The sequence below is a fragment of the Furipterus horrens genome, unplaced genomic scaffold (genome assembly GCF_987537825.1).
Source record: "Furipterus horrens unplaced genomic scaffold, mFurHor1.1.pri manual_scaffold_5, whole genome shotgun sequence".
NCBI lineage: Eukaryota > Metazoa > Chordata > Mammalia > Chiroptera > Furipteridae > Furipterus > Furipterus horrens.
The window spans coordinates 183,209,509-183,227,909 of record NW_028327175.1 but is presented as its reverse complement, the minus strand read 5'-3'; the positions used below and the strand labels follow the sequence as shown (position 1 = coordinate 183,227,909).

General features: G+C 47.1%; 1 protein-coding gene across 2 annotated transcripts in view; it reads left to right on the top strand.

The window, feature by feature from the left end:
• SH3PXD2A (SH3 and PX domains 2A) overlaps nucleotides 1–18,401 on the top strand; it is a 220,794-nt gene that overhangs the window by 36,001 nt on the left and 166,392 nt on the right. For both annotated transcript variants that reach the window (XM_090278545.1, XM_090278546.1), the window contains exon 2: nucleotides 13,445–13,525. In XM_090278545.1, coding sequence (XP_090134671.1) covers nucleotides 13,445–13,525 — 81 coding nt within the window. The remainder of the gene's footprint in view (nucleotides 1–13,444; nucleotides 13,526–18,401) is intronic.

Sequence of the window (18,401 nt, the reverse complement as noted above, 5' to 3'; positions counted from 1 at the left end):
TACAAGTTTTTTGTGTGGACATGCATATCATTTCTCTTGGGTAGATACTCTGGAATGCAATTGCTGGGTTTAACATTTGGAGGACCTGCCAGACTGTTTTCCATAGCAGCTGCACTATTTTACATTCCCACCTGCAATGTATGGAGGTTCCAATTTCTCTACATCCTTGTCACCACTTGTTATTATTATCTGTCTGTTTGATTATATTCATCCTCATGGGTGTGAAATGGTACTTCATTGTGGTTTTGATTTGCATTTCCCTGATGGCTAATGATGTTGAGCATTTCTTCATGTGTTATTGGCCATTCATACATTTTATTTGGAGAAAAGTCTATTCAGATTATTTTCCCATTTTAAAATTGGGTTATTTATCTTTTTATTACTGAGTTCCTTATATATTCTAGAACAAGTTACTTATCAGATACATAATTTGCAGATATTTTCTTCCATTATGTAAATCAGTATTTTTCAACCTTTTTCATCTCTTGGCATACATAAACTATTTACTAAAATTCTGCAGCACACACAAAAAATATTTTTTGCCAGTATGACCAAAAAAATAGGTATAATTTTGATTCATTCATACCACGTAGCTATTGTTGTGTTAGATGTTGTCATTTTTTAAATTTGACAATCCAAGGGAAAAGAGGTCAGTGCCCCTGACTAAATAGTCAGGTATTACATTAAAAAAAAAAATATGTTTATTGATTTTAGAGAGAGAGAGAAACAGCGATTGGTTGCCTCCCTTAAATTCCATGACCAGGGATTGAACCTACAATAGCCTAGGTATGTGCCCTGACCAGGCATCAAACCCCCAACCTTTTTGTGTATGGGACGCCACTCCAATCAACTGAGCCACACTGGCCAGGGCCAGGTATTGCATGTTTTAACATTTCTTGTGGCACAACAGTGTGCAGGAGCACACGGGTTGAAAATCGCTGCTGTAGATTGTCTTTTCACCTTCTTGCTGGTGTCTTTGGAAGCACAAAAGTTTTTAGTCTTGATGAACTCCAATTTATCTTTTTCTTTTTTGATCGCCATTTTTGGTGTTGTATCTTAGAAACCACTCACTAGTCCAAGTTCATGAGGATTTGTGCTTATGCTGTCTTCTTAGACTTTTATAGTTTTATTGCTCACACTGAGATATTTGATCCATTTTGGGTTGATTTCTATAGATGATGTGAGGTGGGGTTCCCTTCTGATCGAGTCAAACTGAGGTCCCACCCCCCGCCCCCAGTTGGCAAGTAGTGCTTTGCTTTTTGAATTTAGGTCTCAGCTCAAACATTCTGTCCTGAGAGAGGCCTTTCATGACCATCTGCCTAAAGTAGCAGCCTTCACTGCAGTCAGCTTCTGTCACTGCTCTCCATTTCATTGGACCATCAGAGATGATTATATGTATGTCTGATACTTCCCATGCGCGTCCTGAGGACAGACTGCCTGGCTCCCTGCAGGGATGTCCAGCACCTAGTGCAGGGCCTGGCACTCAGCTGCTGCTTGGGCTTCATCTGTTGAGAGCAGAAAACTTTTTGTTGAAGGAGCCGAATTCCCAATGGATTTTGCTAAAACATTTCTAAGTGTTGCTGGCCTCATGGAGTTGGAAGTTGGAGGGCTGAGTGGAAAGGGTTTTCCAGCAACATCATAGACAGGTGGTCACTCAGCTCCTGCCCTGACAATCCCATTATTTCACAAGACAGCCCTTCCACCCTCGGGCAACTCTGGTTGGAAACTTCTTCCTGACCCTGGGCAAAGATCTGCTTTCCTGTAATTTGCACTTACTATCCATCGCCTTCTTTTGGCTACAGCTGGAGTTGAACCTCCCATATTGATAGTCCTTGAAATGTTTGGAACCAGCTGTCGCGTGTCTCCCGGATGCTTCTCTGGGCTCAGCACCTCTAATAAGTCTTTCAGCTGTTCCTCCTGGAGCCAAGAAGAGCTGGACTCTGACCCCTCAGTCAATGTAGGCCCCACGGAAGTGGGGAAGGCCACAGGCTGCCAAAGAACGCAGAGGCAGAGCTACAGCTCGGAACGAATGCACCCCAGTCTCCTTGTTTCCTTTTCCCCATTTGAGCCTGTGAATTCCAAACCAGAGGCAGAAGGTTGAGAAAAAGCACTGACTACAAACTTCCTAACTAGACCTCTTGAAGGCAGAATGTACTCTTCATAACCCAGATTGCACTGTAATATTGCTTTCTATCTAAAGAGTATTTTTTTCAGCTAGTCCAGTGATCGGTTTTGTATTGGTCCACCTTAGTGGTTCTCAACCTGGAACAACCAGTAGACTCACCTGGGAGCTCTGAGAACCACCAGGGTTCACCCCACCTTCCAAGACTCTGATTTCAATGGTGCGGGGTGGGAGTAGTGTTTTAAAGCACTCCGGGTAATTGTATGTGTAGACAGGGTTTCAGACTTTGGTTTCTAAGGCTGGCATTAGCCAGAGAACAGGCTAAGAGGACACAATGTTTTATAAGATGGAATCTTGTTTTAAATTGTGAAAGCCATACACAAAAGAAATAAAATAATAAAGAAATGTACAAACTATATAAGGTGAAACTACTGCATTTCTCCTTATCTTAACCCAAATAACTACTAACATCGGTTTGTTGTGTTTTTCCAGATTTTTATAATGTACATGTATGTGTGCATACACAGACTCCCATACACATACCTCCCCCCAAATCTAATTATATTGTATACATACTGTTTTGTAAACTGTTTTTTTTCCTTTCTATCCTGTAGACATGTTCCCATAGAGACACAGAAAGACCCATCTTATCTTTAACACATGTATGGATCATAATTTGACTGTTTTAAAATCAATAGACATTCAATATTCATCACTTTTTGTGGTTATAAACAGTGCAGCAATGCACATCTTTACACATCAACACATACACGTATATACACACACACACACACACACATAAACACACTTGTGTGGATAAATTCTTAGAGAGGAATTGCTGAGGGAACAGGAAGGCAAATTTGGGATAGAGATTGCCAGAATGCTCTCCAAAAGGATTGTCTCAGTCTACACCATGCAATAAGATACCTAATGACAGTTATTTGCCTCGTGTCAAAATTTGAGCTTTGCTGAGCACAGCACAGAGGAAGGTGTGAGCGTGGCAGCTGGCGGGGAGGAAGCGGTGGGGTCATTTCCCCCTGCAGGCTGTGTGGGGAGGGGGTGCTGGCCTCTGGCCTTGCCTGGCGGCTGTGTTTCCCAGGAAGAGGAAACCAGACTGTGTGTGTTAACCTTTGCCTTGCTCCCCAGGGTGTGACGATGGGGTGAGGCACGTTTACAGGATGTGTGCATCCAGGTCAGCAGGCCCAGGTCAGTCATTGATTTGGGAGTGTGTGTGGGCGACAGTTGTCCTTTCTAACCCTTTCCTAGATCCACTGGGCTGCATCCAAGCCCATGGAAGCCCAGGAGCATGATCCTTTTTACAGTTCAGGAGAGGATACGTTTAAGGTTTCCAGGACTCTAGTTCCAGAATGTCAATGTACGTCTAGAGTTTTTCTCAATTTCCACAGTAGGGTGAGCCTCCTTCTGTTAGTCTTGGCACCGTGCTACCTTCTGGGCTCCTAGGCATTGCCCAAGAAGTGCACTGCCCATTGCTGGGCCTTTTCGTAGGAGCACCTGCTGGTTCAAGGTGGTCAGACTCATTTGCTCTGATAAGGTGGCTTGAGACCAGAGGGTGGAGGCAGAGTTGGAGGGAGGAAGGTACAGAGGTCCAACCACGTGTCCTCAGGTACCATGCCTAGAGCTTTGGAAACCCAAAGTGGGTTTCTCCCTAGAACCAGGGCTAACTGGTGAGTCCAGAAACTTCTAGGGGAGAGGCGGCTGAAATTCCAAGAGTGCAAAAGGCTGTGCCAGGCACTTTGAAGGGGAAGAGGGGAGCAGGGGTCACCTTCATTGAACAGTGACTGTGTCTCTACTCGTGTTCCCAGTGACCTTCACAGCGAGGCAGGTGTTACTACCGTTGTTTTCTGGATGGGGGATGGAGGCTCAGAGAGTGACAACTTTTCACGTAGCCGCCCTGATTGAGTCTAAACCATACAAATTAGAGCACTGGTTTCCACTGAGGGTTCCTTACCCGCCCGCTATACGGGTGGCCTCAGTCCTGACTAGTCCCCCATGCATGAAACAACAGGTGTCAGAGCAGCAGAGTGAATCACGAGGGCAAACCCTTGTGGCAGGGGCTCTACCTTGTTCTTTTGTAGCTATTGAGGAGGGCAGAGTGGTCAGGCCAAGGAGCCAACGCCACCTTTGAACCTGAGCTCCAGCACATGCCACGGATCTGACCTCAGGTAGATCAGTTACCCCTCTAGGTCGCTTTATTTATAAACTGACGACGTTAACAAAACCTTCCTCATAGAATTACGGTAAGGATTAAATGAGATCATCGGAATCAAGTGCTTTGCAATACCTGGGACATTGTAAGTGCTCAATCAATGGGCATGATTGTTATTGTTACTCCTAACGAAACCAATATAAGAAACATATAAGAAAAAAGTCGGTAAAAATAGACTCTTCCTGCTGTTACTCTCCTAGTTCTGGTGACTTTCAGAAGGACCAAGCTTTGATGTTGAACCTTTTCTTATGGTCCTTGTATGGTTTGGAAATCCTGGGAGCTCATACTTTATACATTCATTTCCCCTCCAGGAAACATGAAAAAAAGAAAAAGAAAAAGAATAAAAAAAATGCTTCTGACTCAGAGGGGCCTGCCCCAGCTCACCAATCCTTTCAGAGAGGTACTCCTGAGGGGGCCATTGTTTTCCCTGCTTGGGCAACAGAGTTATTTTTGCTCTTCTACTTTTCCAGGCCAGCTTGTTATTAGTGGTAGGTCCACTGCCTCCGTGTGTGTATGTGTGTGTGTGTGTGTGTTTTCTTGTCCCTGTTTCCCCACTCGGTGCTCTTTTCCTACTCCCAGCCTATCCCATGGTCAATGGAAACAAGCCAGTTCACTGACTCCCTCTGCCTGGATGTCTAAATCGCTAGTGTGCATGGGGCACTTACTGTTTGCCTGTGCTGAGCACCCCGTCTGCATGATCACATTTGAAGGGAAGCTCCCATTGTGAGCCACACTTTGCAGCTAAGGAAACCCCAACTCAGAGAGCGTGGAAGTGTTGGAACCAACATTTCAACCCATCAAATGCTTTTAACGCCTTCTTCCTTCTCTGCGATGCCAACACTGCCCTGGATCCTTTCTGAGCCTCACCTTTGGGCACCCCATCCCTCCACCTTGTACCGTGTGAGTCTGGCTGCCCCAGCTGAGCTGTAAGGAGGCTGGGGACTTGGCCTGAATCTTTAGCTTGGCACCAGCTAAGCATTAGACATTTTCTGGTTGCTTCGTTCCTTCACTTATTTGGTGGACATGAAGTGAGTGCCTCGTAGGTATACGACGTTGTGCTGAGCTTCCCTTCTGGTAGGGAGACGTACAGCGTTCGCTCACGGAATCCTCACCACAGCTCAAAGTGACGTACCTTTGTCCCCATATTGTAGAATAATAAATGGAGGCCCCAGTGATATGGAGGCTTCCTCTGGACCCTCTTGTCTACGCTCTGCCCTCCAAGTTAAACAAACAACCAAGGCCCATGATTTCATGCAAACAACAGCAGGCAATGAGTGTGATAGGTGCCCGAAAAACTCTCTCAAAGTTGTTTGATATTGCATAGGAGCTGAGTGACTGTCCCCTCCTCCGTGCACCTATAAAAAGCCCTTTTCCCTGAGGAGGGCCAAATGGTCTGCAGCTGCAGCCCCTGTGTTTGGGCGGTGACTGCTGGACACATGGTTCTGGGAGGAGCATTCTGCCAGCCCACACCCCTCTCCGCCCAGAGCTCACCTGGGGTTCCCTGATACTCTGACTGCCCCATAAATATGAGGTACAGAGGGAGCCTGGCATAGGGTGCTCAGAGAACCAGTTAACCCTTAGTCAACCTGTGCGTGTGCATGCTGGGGTGGAAGTGGCCCTCCAAGTCCAGACTTCTAAGTGGTGGCTGCTCCCTAAATCAACAGCCCTAGTCCTAGCCCACTGATTCCACCCTATGGCGGTGTGAGCAGATGAAGGAAGGTTGGCACCAGGGGCGGCTGGCCAGGCCTTCCTCAGTAGACGGAGCCACAGTGCCACAAGATACAGTTTCCTCCACAGTGGCTAACTTCTGTCTCTCGGTGTACTTCCCTGCAGCAAAGTTGAACATCAGGTACTTGCTGGCACATTCTAATTAAATACGGGCAGGTCCCAGGTCTTCTAGGACTGGTTGGGCCATAGCTTTGTGCTGTTCATCGGTCGCAGCCTGGGTCCGATCACGTTCATCCCTCCACAGGAATGGGGCTGCGCTCCCTCCTCTGTGCTCCGGAGTCAAGCTGCGGGCCTGATGTGCATCAAGGCTGCTTTCTTGTTGAAAGGAGCAAGGCTTGGAAGCTGTGGAAGTCTCGGAAGCCTCAGACACTTCCGAGCTTAATGAGCTGAGCAGATGGAAGGCGGCCTAAGACGGCCTCAGAGTGGGTGGGCTGGTGGGACTGAACCTTGTGTGCATGTCTGGTGGGTGTTTCCGTAGCCTTGTCTGTCTGTGGTGGAGATCCTCCTCTGTAGAGGCTGAGCGTGGCAGGGGGACACGAGACTCCGGGGCTTCCTCTCCAGGAAAGCTGGGTGCAGTTGCTGACCTGTAGTGAGGCTTCCGAGACGCCTGCCATCTGCCTAAATGCCTAGAGACGGGATAAATAGAATCCATGGGTTTTTTAAATCCAGAAGGAAGGGAAACTTCATCTGGGAAACATAACTCCGAAGTGTGTGGAAGCAGGGTGTTTAGTTGCAAACCTTTCTGGAGATACAGCTGCTGGGTAATGTTATCTTGGCTGTTCCTGTGACCAGAGACATTTATCTGGGCCCTGGTAAACAGAGCTGGCTTTCTCAGATGACCTCTGCCCTGTCCCCCTTCCCCTCCACCTGCTCTTTCTCTGTAGTTTATCGCTAGGGTTTCCAGCGCCAGCTCAGGGAGGCGTGAGAAACTCTGATGTGGGGAGGAGGGGGCATGCAGGCTGGGCTGGAATTTTGTGCACCCATTGCTCATCTGGAGGGATAATCTAGGATGTCCAAGGTTTGGGAGAAAGCAGAGGTGCCTCCTGCTCACATGAGAGAAAAGGGCCTGGAGACTGGCCTCAGATCTCTGGGCTCATCTCCAGGAAGGCCTCTGACCATTTCCTCAGCTCAGGATTCAGACGGTCCAGGAGGGTAGGCTCTGGAGACCTCTGCCAAATCCCAGAGGTTTGGGTGAACCTGGGAATATGGGTTCATTTCCCCATCCCCACATGGGAGTCTCCCTCATGCCCTGAGGAAGTACAAAATGTTAGCAGGAGCAATTAAAAAACGTTTTTTAATTGAATGTATTGGGGTGACATTGGTTAATAAAAATAGAAGTTTCAAGTGTCGTCGTCGGCAGCCGTCCGTCTCAAGAGACAATGGTGTAGCTTCTTAAGAGTCTATCTGCACCGCCGAGAATGGCTGTGCAGTCCGACTCGGGAGTGACACGGTATCTGTCTCCTCCCGTGTTGAATCGACATCTTGCGATGACGCTGGAGTGTCCTCTCCAGTGAAGCTGAAGCTACAGAGCCTGGGCAGGGTGATATGGAGGGTCTGCTGTTGCCCATGCAGCAGACCCCCCCTCTCTTCGCAGCTGAAGGGTCCAAGGGAAAGACGGAGTCAATACAGCTTGGCTTCAGGTGCGCCGCAGGAGTTGCCGGTGTTGACTACAACGTCAAACCGCCTTAGGGACTCCGGCTCCGGATTTTCTGTCGGGGTTTACTCCCTTAGCCTTTCCCCTGAAGAGGTATGCCGCAAGGCAGCGGAGGTTTTTTGGAGTCAGAGTTTTCCTTCTCTGATGTGCCCTGACTGGAAGATAGAACCAGCGACACTTAGCTCGCAGGCCGACGCTCAATCCACTGAGCCAAACCAGCCAGGGGGATTTCAAGTGTACATGTCTGTAATACACCATCTATATGTTGTATTGTGTGTAAATTTAAGTCTCCTTCCATCACCTGTATCCTCTTCCACCTGCCCCTCCCCCTTTAGCAGGAGCAGTTCTTTGTCTCATGAGGAGAGAAGTATGTTTGAAGGGAAGCACAGGTCTGTCCTGTCCTGGTAGCTGTGGCTGACAAGGGTCCCATGGATAGTCCTCCCCTCACCCCTGTCCTCTGGCTATTTTTCTACAGGGCTTGTCTTTTGTGTGGGTTGAAGTCAAGAATTAGATCTAGGTGATTCCCAGTGACTTTTCAACTATTCTGAAGAGTAAAAAGGAAAGGACTTTTCCAAGAGAGGCATGCTCTCTGGCCATGTGCTGGTCAGTCACAGACTGGAAACTGGTCTGGGTTCCTGTCTGCTCTGCCACTAAGCAGGTGAGCACACCGTGATGATAACCAGTGTAATTGATCAGGGCAGTCAGTCCCGAAAGCCTTTTGAATCCGGCGGGAGCCTGGGGGTCTGAGAGGCTGCACTGAGGTCTCATAGCCAATAATGAGAGTCCTGAGAGAAACCCAGGTAAGGCTGACTGGACTCTGCTTCTTCTTTGACAGATCTACTTCCTGGGTCCTAGATTCCTCCTCTGCTACAGGAGAGACCTCCCAGATGCTCTGAGCCTGGGATTAATTCTCCCTGGGAGGTGAAGCGAAGCCTCTAATTACTAGAGAGGATGGAGCCTGGAATATGTTAGGTCCCAGTGAAGCCCTTCCCCTGAGCCTTGCCTGGCTGGCGAGGGAGGTAGGCTGCTGTCTGATGGCCTGCAGATGAGGCCTCCTAGAGGTGCATCCACCCAGGCAGAGGTCAGGAAGGCAGCACCTGGGCACGCCCAGCATCTGCTCCCTGCCCAGAACCTGCAGGAAGGGCGGCGGATGCAGGTGGGCGGGCAGGTACAGCTGGCAGGATTTGGGAGTCAGCCAGGGGATGGGGTGGGTTATAGCCCCTGTGAAAATCCCAGAGCATCCTGCCATCGTTAGCCAGTTGTATATGAGGGTTTCCTCGGTGTTGGTCTGGTTTTGTAGCATTCCTAACCGTTGACTTCTGCCTGGGCCCCAAGTTCTGTCTCTTCTTGGTCTCAGGCTCTCAGAATTAACGTAACTCCCCCATGTTCCTCTAGGCTCACCCCCAAAGCAAGGGATGTACAGACTCTTCAGACCATCTAAAGCTTTACTTAAAAAGATGTCATTTAGTTCTGATCAAGTAGTTTGGTTTAAATATTCACTTTTCTAAATCTACACATAGGAAGATAGTCTAGTATGGTTTAAATCATGGGGATTGGACTCAGCTAGACCTGGGTTCAAGTCTTTTGCTCTGTATTTTTCTACCTGTGTGAACTTTGGCAAGTTACTTAGCTTCTCTGAACCGTGGCTTCCTCCTGTACAAAGTGGGGATAACAATGGTAGCTGCCTTATTAAGCTGGAGGTTACAGAGCTAATGCATATGACTGTTTTACACTGTGCTGGCATGTAGTAAGCAGTACCTAAATGGTTTCTACAATTTATTGTATGAGATATATGTTTATAGGATATAAAGCACAGCATATCTCTATCTATTTATTATTATAATAGTCGATAGCTTATTTTGGGTTCGTGAGGAAAGGGATGGCATTTTATTTTATTTATGTTCTTTTTTATCGGGATCACTTAAAACATGCCTTAAATACCCCATCTTAGGCTGGCATCACTTAGCTCTATTTGCTTTGCTTGGTGGCTCTCTCCTTGGGTGCGTTTCAGAACAAACACTCTGCCCGGCATGAAGCGAACTCTGTGACTTAGAGATCAGAGGGGAGAAGGGCCTGGATTCAGAGCTTACTTCCTTGGCTGTTAACTGAGCAACCAAACAGAAAGCCTCACACTCCTTCATGCAAAACCCTTGCTACAGGCCAAATCTGTGTTCCTCCCTACATTCACTGTTGAAGCCCTAATCCATAGTGTGATGTTATCAATCTAGGGCCTGTGGGACGCAATTATGTTTGGGTGAGATCATGAGGGTGGAGCCCCAGTGCTGGCATTAGTGCCCATATAAGAAGAGGAAGAGACCAGAGCGCCCCCTCTCTCTACCATGTGAGGGCACAGCAAGAAGGTGGTCATCTGCAAGCCAGGAAATGGGTCCTCACCAGGGACCTTGATTTTGGACTTCCAGCCTCCATAACTGTGAGAATAAATGTTTATAGTTTAGTTCATCTAGTAGGTGGTGTTTTGTTAGAGCAGCCCAAGCAGACTAAGACAGCTCTGCTTCATGGCAGAGTCCGCTACCCGGATGCCAAGGTATCTAAATGCTACTCCTATTTGCTAATGTTTCTTCCTTCTCACAGTGGTCGAGGTCCCCAGCTTCTCTGCCCACTTTGTTATACTCATTGGTGGAGTCCCCCAGACCACAGAATTGAAATTACTAGACAGAGGCCTGAGATATGAATTTTTATTAAGCTTCCAGGTGATTCTCCTTCAGCAGAACAGCTCTGAGGTGAGGGGAACTTTTCCTCTAACTGAGGCCTCTCCCAGGAAGGTGTGCCTTTGGCGAGGGTTCAGGTAAAAGGACAAAAGTGGTAGGAGCAGTAAGCCACATTGTGTAGGCAGGGGACTTGCTCTCCTTCTCCCACCAGCAGCCCCGCCTACCTCCTGAGCAAGGGAGCCTTCCAGAGCCCCCTGAGGAGCAGCCTCGGAGAGCCTGACTGAGCTTGGGGACGGAGGTGACACTGGAAGTGGAGTCCCTGACATGCCTTTATTTCTGAAACACTGACCAATCTTCCATGCACCAACATCTCTCCTGCAAATCTGTTGCCATCCAGAGGGTCAGTTTCGTTGTTCAACAGAGCAAAATGTGTTGGTTTTTACAAATCTTTATGGGCACTTTATTCAGATGCTGGTGATCTGAGAAGACGGTAGGTTACATACCCTCAAAAACCATCTTAACATCTCATATCAAGCCGACCTTTTTATAAGGAGAAGAAAGGGCAGGTAAGGAGTTTGGAAAAAAGGTCAATTGGATAAGAGCTGCAGTCCTGGGGCAGTATCCCTGGTACTTCTTTATCTGTTGATCAGCAACTCTTTACCTGCATCACCAGCTTCCCTCCCAGGAACACAATGGCTGGATACCATCTCCACCGCCTGCAGACCCATAGGGCACAAGGTTGGATGCTTGTCAGCTTCCTGGAGTCCAGGTCCTGGAATAGCAGCTTTCCACAGGCCTTAATCACTTAATCCTATCAAATATGACTGAAGCTGAAATCTAACTCTTGAGTTCCCCTATCGTTCCCCACTGTCGGTTTTTAATCATCTTTATTTCTACCAGATTAATTTAATTAGAAAAATACAAACCAAAACATAAAAGCAGATAAGAATATTTAAAAATTATTTTGCTCTTGAATAAACAGTCCTTCCACATATTAGAAGCCTTTTTACCAGCAATTTGATGTGACTAAAGGCATAAGATATATTCGTGGTGTTGTTGCAATGCATCTGAAACAGTTTTTAGTACAATTGACAAAAGTTCCACATTTTCCAGCTGGAGCTCCATTAGCGTTTTTAAAGAAAACATTTCTCTGTCTTTTAGATTTACCATAGACCCCTAGCTGTTTTTCCAGGGGAGTACATACACCTACAAGACATGAAATGAAAGTTTGTTTGACATACGTTCCAGTCCACTTTTCTTCTAGTTGGCTTTCTGGGGATCCTATCTTCCAAGTCTTGAGTAGCACATTATCTCCAGGCTCAAAGCTATGTAGTGAACCTATAGGGGAGGGATCTCTAATACAGCTAAGGTCATTAATCACAGCTATGGTCCGACTTAAATATTGTACATAGTTCTTACCTTCCTCTACATACATATCTCCCATCCCAATCATAGCCTGAAATGGTTGCCCGTACACAATTCCATAAGGACTCGATTGAATCCCACTTCGAGGTAACACTTGATCTCAGTAGAGATGAGTTTCTTAACACAGTTTGACTACATTTTTCTTCAAGATGCAAAACTCTACCTACCCAGAAGCCTGAGGTCTCCATGCTGTGTGGTGTCACCACTTGATTCCTAACAATTTACTAACCTTCCATGTAATTTCTGAAACAAAAGCAGGTCCGTTATTGCTCTGGATGCCGCCAGGTATGCCGAAGCAAGGAACTACTTCTTTCAGTAGGGCTTTCATTACCTTTGAGTATTCTTCAGTTCTAGTAGGATAGACCTCTACCCATCCTGAAAAAGTGTCCAATGAAGGTTAACAAATATTTCCATCCTTGGACCCTCAGCATTTGGGTGAAGTCTATTTGTCACACAGGCACTGCCCTTGGTATTGTGTCCTCCTTTTTTTTCTGATGGGTACCTGTCTTAGGATTGTTCTCCTGGCACACGTGGCTTTAGAAATTCCAAGACCTATGAACCATGGTTTAACATAGGTGGTTCAAAACCCCAGCTCTTAGTTTTCTCTAGGTCTGCAGTTGAATATTCAGAGTTGAATTGTGACAAGTCTAGAACAGGTACCAAAGGCATTATAAATGTACTTTTAGTAGCCTTTTACTGCTCAATCAGCCACATTGTTTCCTTTACCCACTTCAGTGTCTTCTTTCTGATGCCCGGGTGTAGTGCGTAACTGCCACCGATAAAGGTTCCTGAACAGCCTCTAATAATTTAAAATTTCCATTCCATGCTTAATTTCCTTTTTATTGCAAAATGTTTTCTGAGCACCTGCTCTGTGCCAGGCACTGAGCTGAGATTTAGGGATAGAGATGAATCATACCTTTCTGAAATGCTGTGGTCTCCTGAATGGTTTTCCAGGCAAGTTCTGAGAATCAGCTGTGGCAGAATTACCTGGAGTGGTTTGTTAAAACTGTAGATCCGCAGTTGCAACGAATGTACCACTGTGGTGGGGGGTGTTGATCATGGCAGAGGCTGTGCATGTGGGTGGAGGGAGGGGGCGTATGGAAACTGTATTTTCTACTCAATTTTGCTATGAACCTACAACTACTACATAAAAATTAAACTAAAAAAATGTAGATGCCTGAACCCCCAAAACCAAGTTTACTTATGCAGAATTTCAGAGGGTGGGGCCCCAGCACTTGCAACTATGAAAGGTCCCTTGCAGAAATCTCATTTATCCTGAAGTTTGAGAACCAGTGGAAATTAGCTACTTAAATTTCTTAACAACCCCAATTTTATGTTCATTGTATAAAGTACATATAAATTAAAAGAAGGAAATTAAAACCTTGTAATCCTACTCTCCTAAAATAATCATCCTTAGCATTTTATTGAGTACCTCTCTAGATGTATATGTGTGTATGTATTTAGACATATATATGTAGCATTTTTGTGTACCTGACACTGTCCTAGGCCCTGGGGACAGAGATGAGAAAAAGAATGGTCCAGTCATGTTAAATGGTGCCTGCTACCACTTGAAGCCCAGCCTTAGTCATCCACTCACCTGCTCTTACTTTATCCCACAGGTATACATCATCAACGTGACCTGGTCTGACTCCACATCCCAGACCATTTACCGGAGGTACAGCAAGTTCTTTGACCTGCAGGTGAGTTGGCCTGAGCTCAAATGGTGCCCAGTTCCACCTGTGTACCCATCAGAAATAAAAGGGGGACACAATACCAAGGGCAGTGCCTGTTTGACAAATAGACTTCACCCAAATGCTGAGGGCTGGCCTCGCTCATGTTCTCACTCATTCAGAGAACTCCCACGGAGCTGTCAGGGTCGGAGTCTTGGTTGGAGCAGAGGGACAGATGAGGGGACTTGGATGGTCAAGCTGAGCTTGGCTCAGTTCAGGACATTGCAGAGAAACACTTGGGGCTTGTTTGGCTTCTTCGAATGGCTTTAACTGTCATGCTTTGTTACCCTCTTTGCCTGGCTGGTAGGAAAACAGGGTGGAGAGGCAGGAAGATGGCTGTGGGTGCTGTGTGCATGAGCAGACATGTCGGTAAACATCCAGGGTGAGACACAAGCCACCACATCATAGCAAGCAAAGAAAGGCAAACATACAGAAAAGACTGAAACAGAAAATAAGCAATTTCTTGAACTAGAGACACAAACTGGGTGTACCACTGTGTCTATCTAACCAGATAAGGCTCTTGCTGCCCTGTCTGTCCACGTGGACAGTATGTGTGTCTCTCTAATATACGCAGGCGTGTTCCCGTGGGATGATGATATGAATTCCACAGCACCATTGCAAACACGTCCCTTGATGCCAGCTAATCTGGTTAGGCCTCTTTGGGTTACAAGTGATAGTTTTACACTCATACTCGCTTAGACAAAAAGGAGACTTGGTTGGAAGGACATACCAGAGAATCTCGTGCAGTCAACTGTACGGTGAAAAGGGGTTGTTAGGCAGTGGCTCCAGGAACACCTGAAACCAGGGTCACTCTTCCTCTGTCTTATCTCTGCTTCTCTCAGGGCACTGTCTTTGGCTTTCGTTACTTCATAGCTTGAGGAACTTGGCTGTCAACAGTTCCTGAATTTCCTATCTGTGGTTTCTGACAGCAGAGAGACTGACTGCCTGCCACTTCCAGATTGAAAAACCTCAGGGAAGACTCTGATTGACCCCACTTGGTCAGGTGCCCTCTCTGGACCAGTTAGCATGGCTCGGGTAGAGGGTCATGTAGCGCAGACATGGGCACTAGGGGGCCCACCCCTGTGTAGGGGGCAGGCACCAGACAAGGCAGAATCATTGTGAGTTGGACAGCCACCCTTCCGGGTATAGGAAAGCCGAGAGATTCTAGATTCTTCCTCAGGGCTATGAGCCTAATTTAGGCCAATAAAAACACAAAGAAGAGACACCCACCCCTGGCCCTCTCAACCAAGGTCCATTCCTTCCATTGTAGGCCTTTGGTGGTGAGTCATCTTGGAGAGGCCAGGCCTGCATATTTGCCCCCAAGTACCTGATTTTATCCTATTATCCTTAACATGTTACCTGTGAGGTGAGCTAGCTTCCTGTATTACAAATCCTCTCTTAATCCAACAATATGGAATTGAATATCCCATTGAATGTGGATTGAAAGCCACTCCTTACCCTCCTTCCTTCTTCCTCTTCCCCCCTCAATTCCTGTCCAAACTCCTGGGGCCCTTCCGGCATAAACTGGTGGGATTTGCTGATACCCCATCAATGAGTGCAGTGTGCTGCACAGGAAATGATAACTTAGCTGGGGAGAGGGAACCCTGAAAGGACTCATTGATGAGCCAGATGGGGTCTGAGAGTCAGCAGAAACTCTCAGATCAGAACTTTTCTTCCCCCCTTTCTTTTCTGTTCCCCACCCCCTTCCTCATTACAGAATCTCACAAGAAATGAATGCTGCTGCCCCCACTCCTCCCTTGCCTGGAAGGCTCATTTCCTGTGTGTCGGGAGGGGACATGTAGCATGGAATGGCTTGTGTGATATGCTGGCCCTAGCCATGAGCATGGCCAGGCCTGTACATGTGCGTCATTGTCACCCTGGAGATGCCCTTGGGAAAGGGCTTGGGATGGCTTTTCAGAATTTAACCTTTGAGCCAAGCGTAGCATCTTTGTGAAGCCAATTTTACAAAACTCATGGCATGATGACATAGTGGCGTGCATTTTGGAAAGCCTTTCTTATTTATCAGGGTCACTGATTTTAATATGGCAGCTTCTTTAGAGGAAGAACACATGGCATTGCTAACCCTGTCTCTGGTCACTGGTGGCCCTCAGAACTCAGTGTTCAGAGAGGGCTGTGTGAGAGAGTGGCTTAGAGTTTAGGTACTGGGGGTACATTGCCCGCAACTGGTCACCATGTAACTCTAGACGGGTTCCATAACTTCTCTAGCTCTACTTTCTCATCTGTAGATTGAAGATTCAGATAGTACCCATCCAGTAGGGTTGTTGAAAGGATTGAATGAGCAAATCCACATTTCTTCTGACTGGTGGTTGTCTTTAGTGAGTGACCCACTTGGTTGTCTAGTGGTGTTAACAGGTGACAAGGATGCTGGGCTGCAGCTGGATGGGGCTGGCGTTGCTTTCTTGTTCTCCTTACTCAGCTTCACTCTGAGCTGAGATGCTGCTCTCTGCCTGAGTGGCCTGAGTCCTGTAAGCCATGGCTCTCTCTGGAGCTTGCCACTGGGGCAGGATGGAAGTGTATTGGGAGGTGGGGGTGTGGCCCACAAGTGGCTGTTCTCAGAATCATTTGCCCCTCCCAGTTTTGGTGGAGCCCTACCTTGGAAGCCTACAAGTCCTGGGCTGACTTAAGTCAGCCTAGAGGAAGCTGCTAAGCTGGATTTACCAGCTCACTGTTCTGGGCCTTCTGGAGACCACAGATCCCTTTGTGAATCTGGTGGATCTCCCTAGAAAAAGAGTATGTATGTACAATTTTACTTACAGTGTCATGTGTTTACAGACCTCCCGGGGAACCCCCAGTGAAGAACCCCTGAGCTGAACCAGTCGGATCATTAATCACACAGCCACATATTGTACTACATGGAGGTTTATACACAGTATTCACATCGTAGCAGTGGACCTGGCTACCCCTTCGAGGGCCCTAGGTCCCTTCCCTTCCACAACTTGGTTTCCCTGTCCCCGGTATGGGTCTCCCCACACTTAACCTCTCTTATTTCTCCTGCTTCAAACAGTATCTTTTGCTCCTGGTAGAGGTCAGGGTACCTGCCACAAGGAAGCTCTGGGCTCCCAGCTCTCTACTATAACCTGGGAATCCTGTGCAAGGTGATACCAAGTGGCCCTGAGCTCCTGTGGCACTGGGCCAAGGGCCGAGAGTGTGTGCAAATCCAACTCCACGTGGAATAGCACGGGTACCTCCAGTGTCCTTTTCCCTCTGTGGGGCTAACCTGGAGGCGGACAACCCTGCCCTGCCCTTCCACCGCCAGGAAGCATGTGAAGGATGCCATCGTAGATCTTGGTTTTTCCCTCTCTCTCCACTGCCACGTCCACATCGGCACAGCCCCTGTCCCCAGCCTATGTGCAAACTAAGATTTGAAGCTGAACATCACCCTGGCTTATCATTTTCAAAGCTTCTGCCAGGACTTGCCTGCTCTGCATGTGGTGCTCTCGGGAGATCCCAGGGAATGAAAAATCTCCGGCACACACCGCGGCAACCAGTGCTGGAGGCAGGACAGGGAGGATGTGCTTCCAGGATAGCCAACGTCTCTTTGATGTGACCCATGGCATTCACGAGTCCTCTACAGGGTACTTTGAACACTGGTGGAGCAATGGAGAGCTGTTTATGGTGGGGGGGAGAGAAGCCACAGATGACCCATTAACTGCCCATTCCACACTTGCCTGAAGCCTATGGGCTGTACAGGGAAGACCTTGTATTTGGTATCCCCCTTGTACCCCCACCACTCACACTCTTTTTTATCTGGTGATTAGGGCCGCTACACACATATGAGATGTTCAATTAATTTTGAATTTTAGATAAACAATGTGTAACTTTTTTGTAGTGTAAGTATGCCCCCAATATTGCATGGGACATACTTACACTAAAACAGTTCTTCATTGTTTATCTGAAATTCACATTTTATTGTGTGTCCTATATTTTCACTTGCTACATCTGGCGGCCTTGCTGTGGCTGTGAGCAGCGAGGCCGGAAGTGTAAAGGTGAGTGAGCCAAGCTGGCTCAGGGTGCAGGTGGACCGGCCTTCAACGTATTTGCACTTTTACAGGGCAGAGATGGTATAGGCTGGGGACACTCAGTTGAGAAGGACAAGATCTCTTCCTTTAGGAGTCCATATGTTGCGTGGAATGTAGACTTTTAGCAAATGAAAATGAGTCCACTGTATGACTGACTGTGGGAGAAGGGGAGGGCTGGGTGGGCGGAGAGAGCAATGGGGAGAAAAGTGGGACAACTGTAATAGAAAAACAATAAAAGTCAACTTAAAAAGAAATGAGTCCACTGTAGATGAAATAAATATTGTATTGAGATATGAGCAACATGCTATGGGACGAAGGAGGGAAAGAGCGTTCTTCTTGGGAAGGGGAACAAAGAAGATGCCCGTATGGTTTTGATTGGTGACAGCAGCCAAGAGTGATATAGCCACATGCCGCCATCCACTTTGGGGGGAATTTGGTTGTTTTTGAGAATTACAGTTATCAGGGTAAAGAACGCCCCTAATTTTTTTCTTCGTTTGTTCATTGATTCATGCCTGCTTACCTGCTTTCTTCTGTCTGTCCATTCACTCCTCTGTGCTCAGTCTGTCCAGTCTTAAGAGCCTGCTTTCTCTGTCTCAGGCAGTATGGCAAGCTTTGGAGATTTATTGATGAGCAAAAGCAGATCTGGTTACTGCTTTTATGGGACTTATAGCTTAGTGAGGGAAGACAGATTTTTGTTCATATATATATATATATATATATATATATATATATTCTTTTATACTATTCCAAACACTACAAAGAAAGGTACCATAAACATAGTGTAGGGAAACCTTATCCTTTGGGAT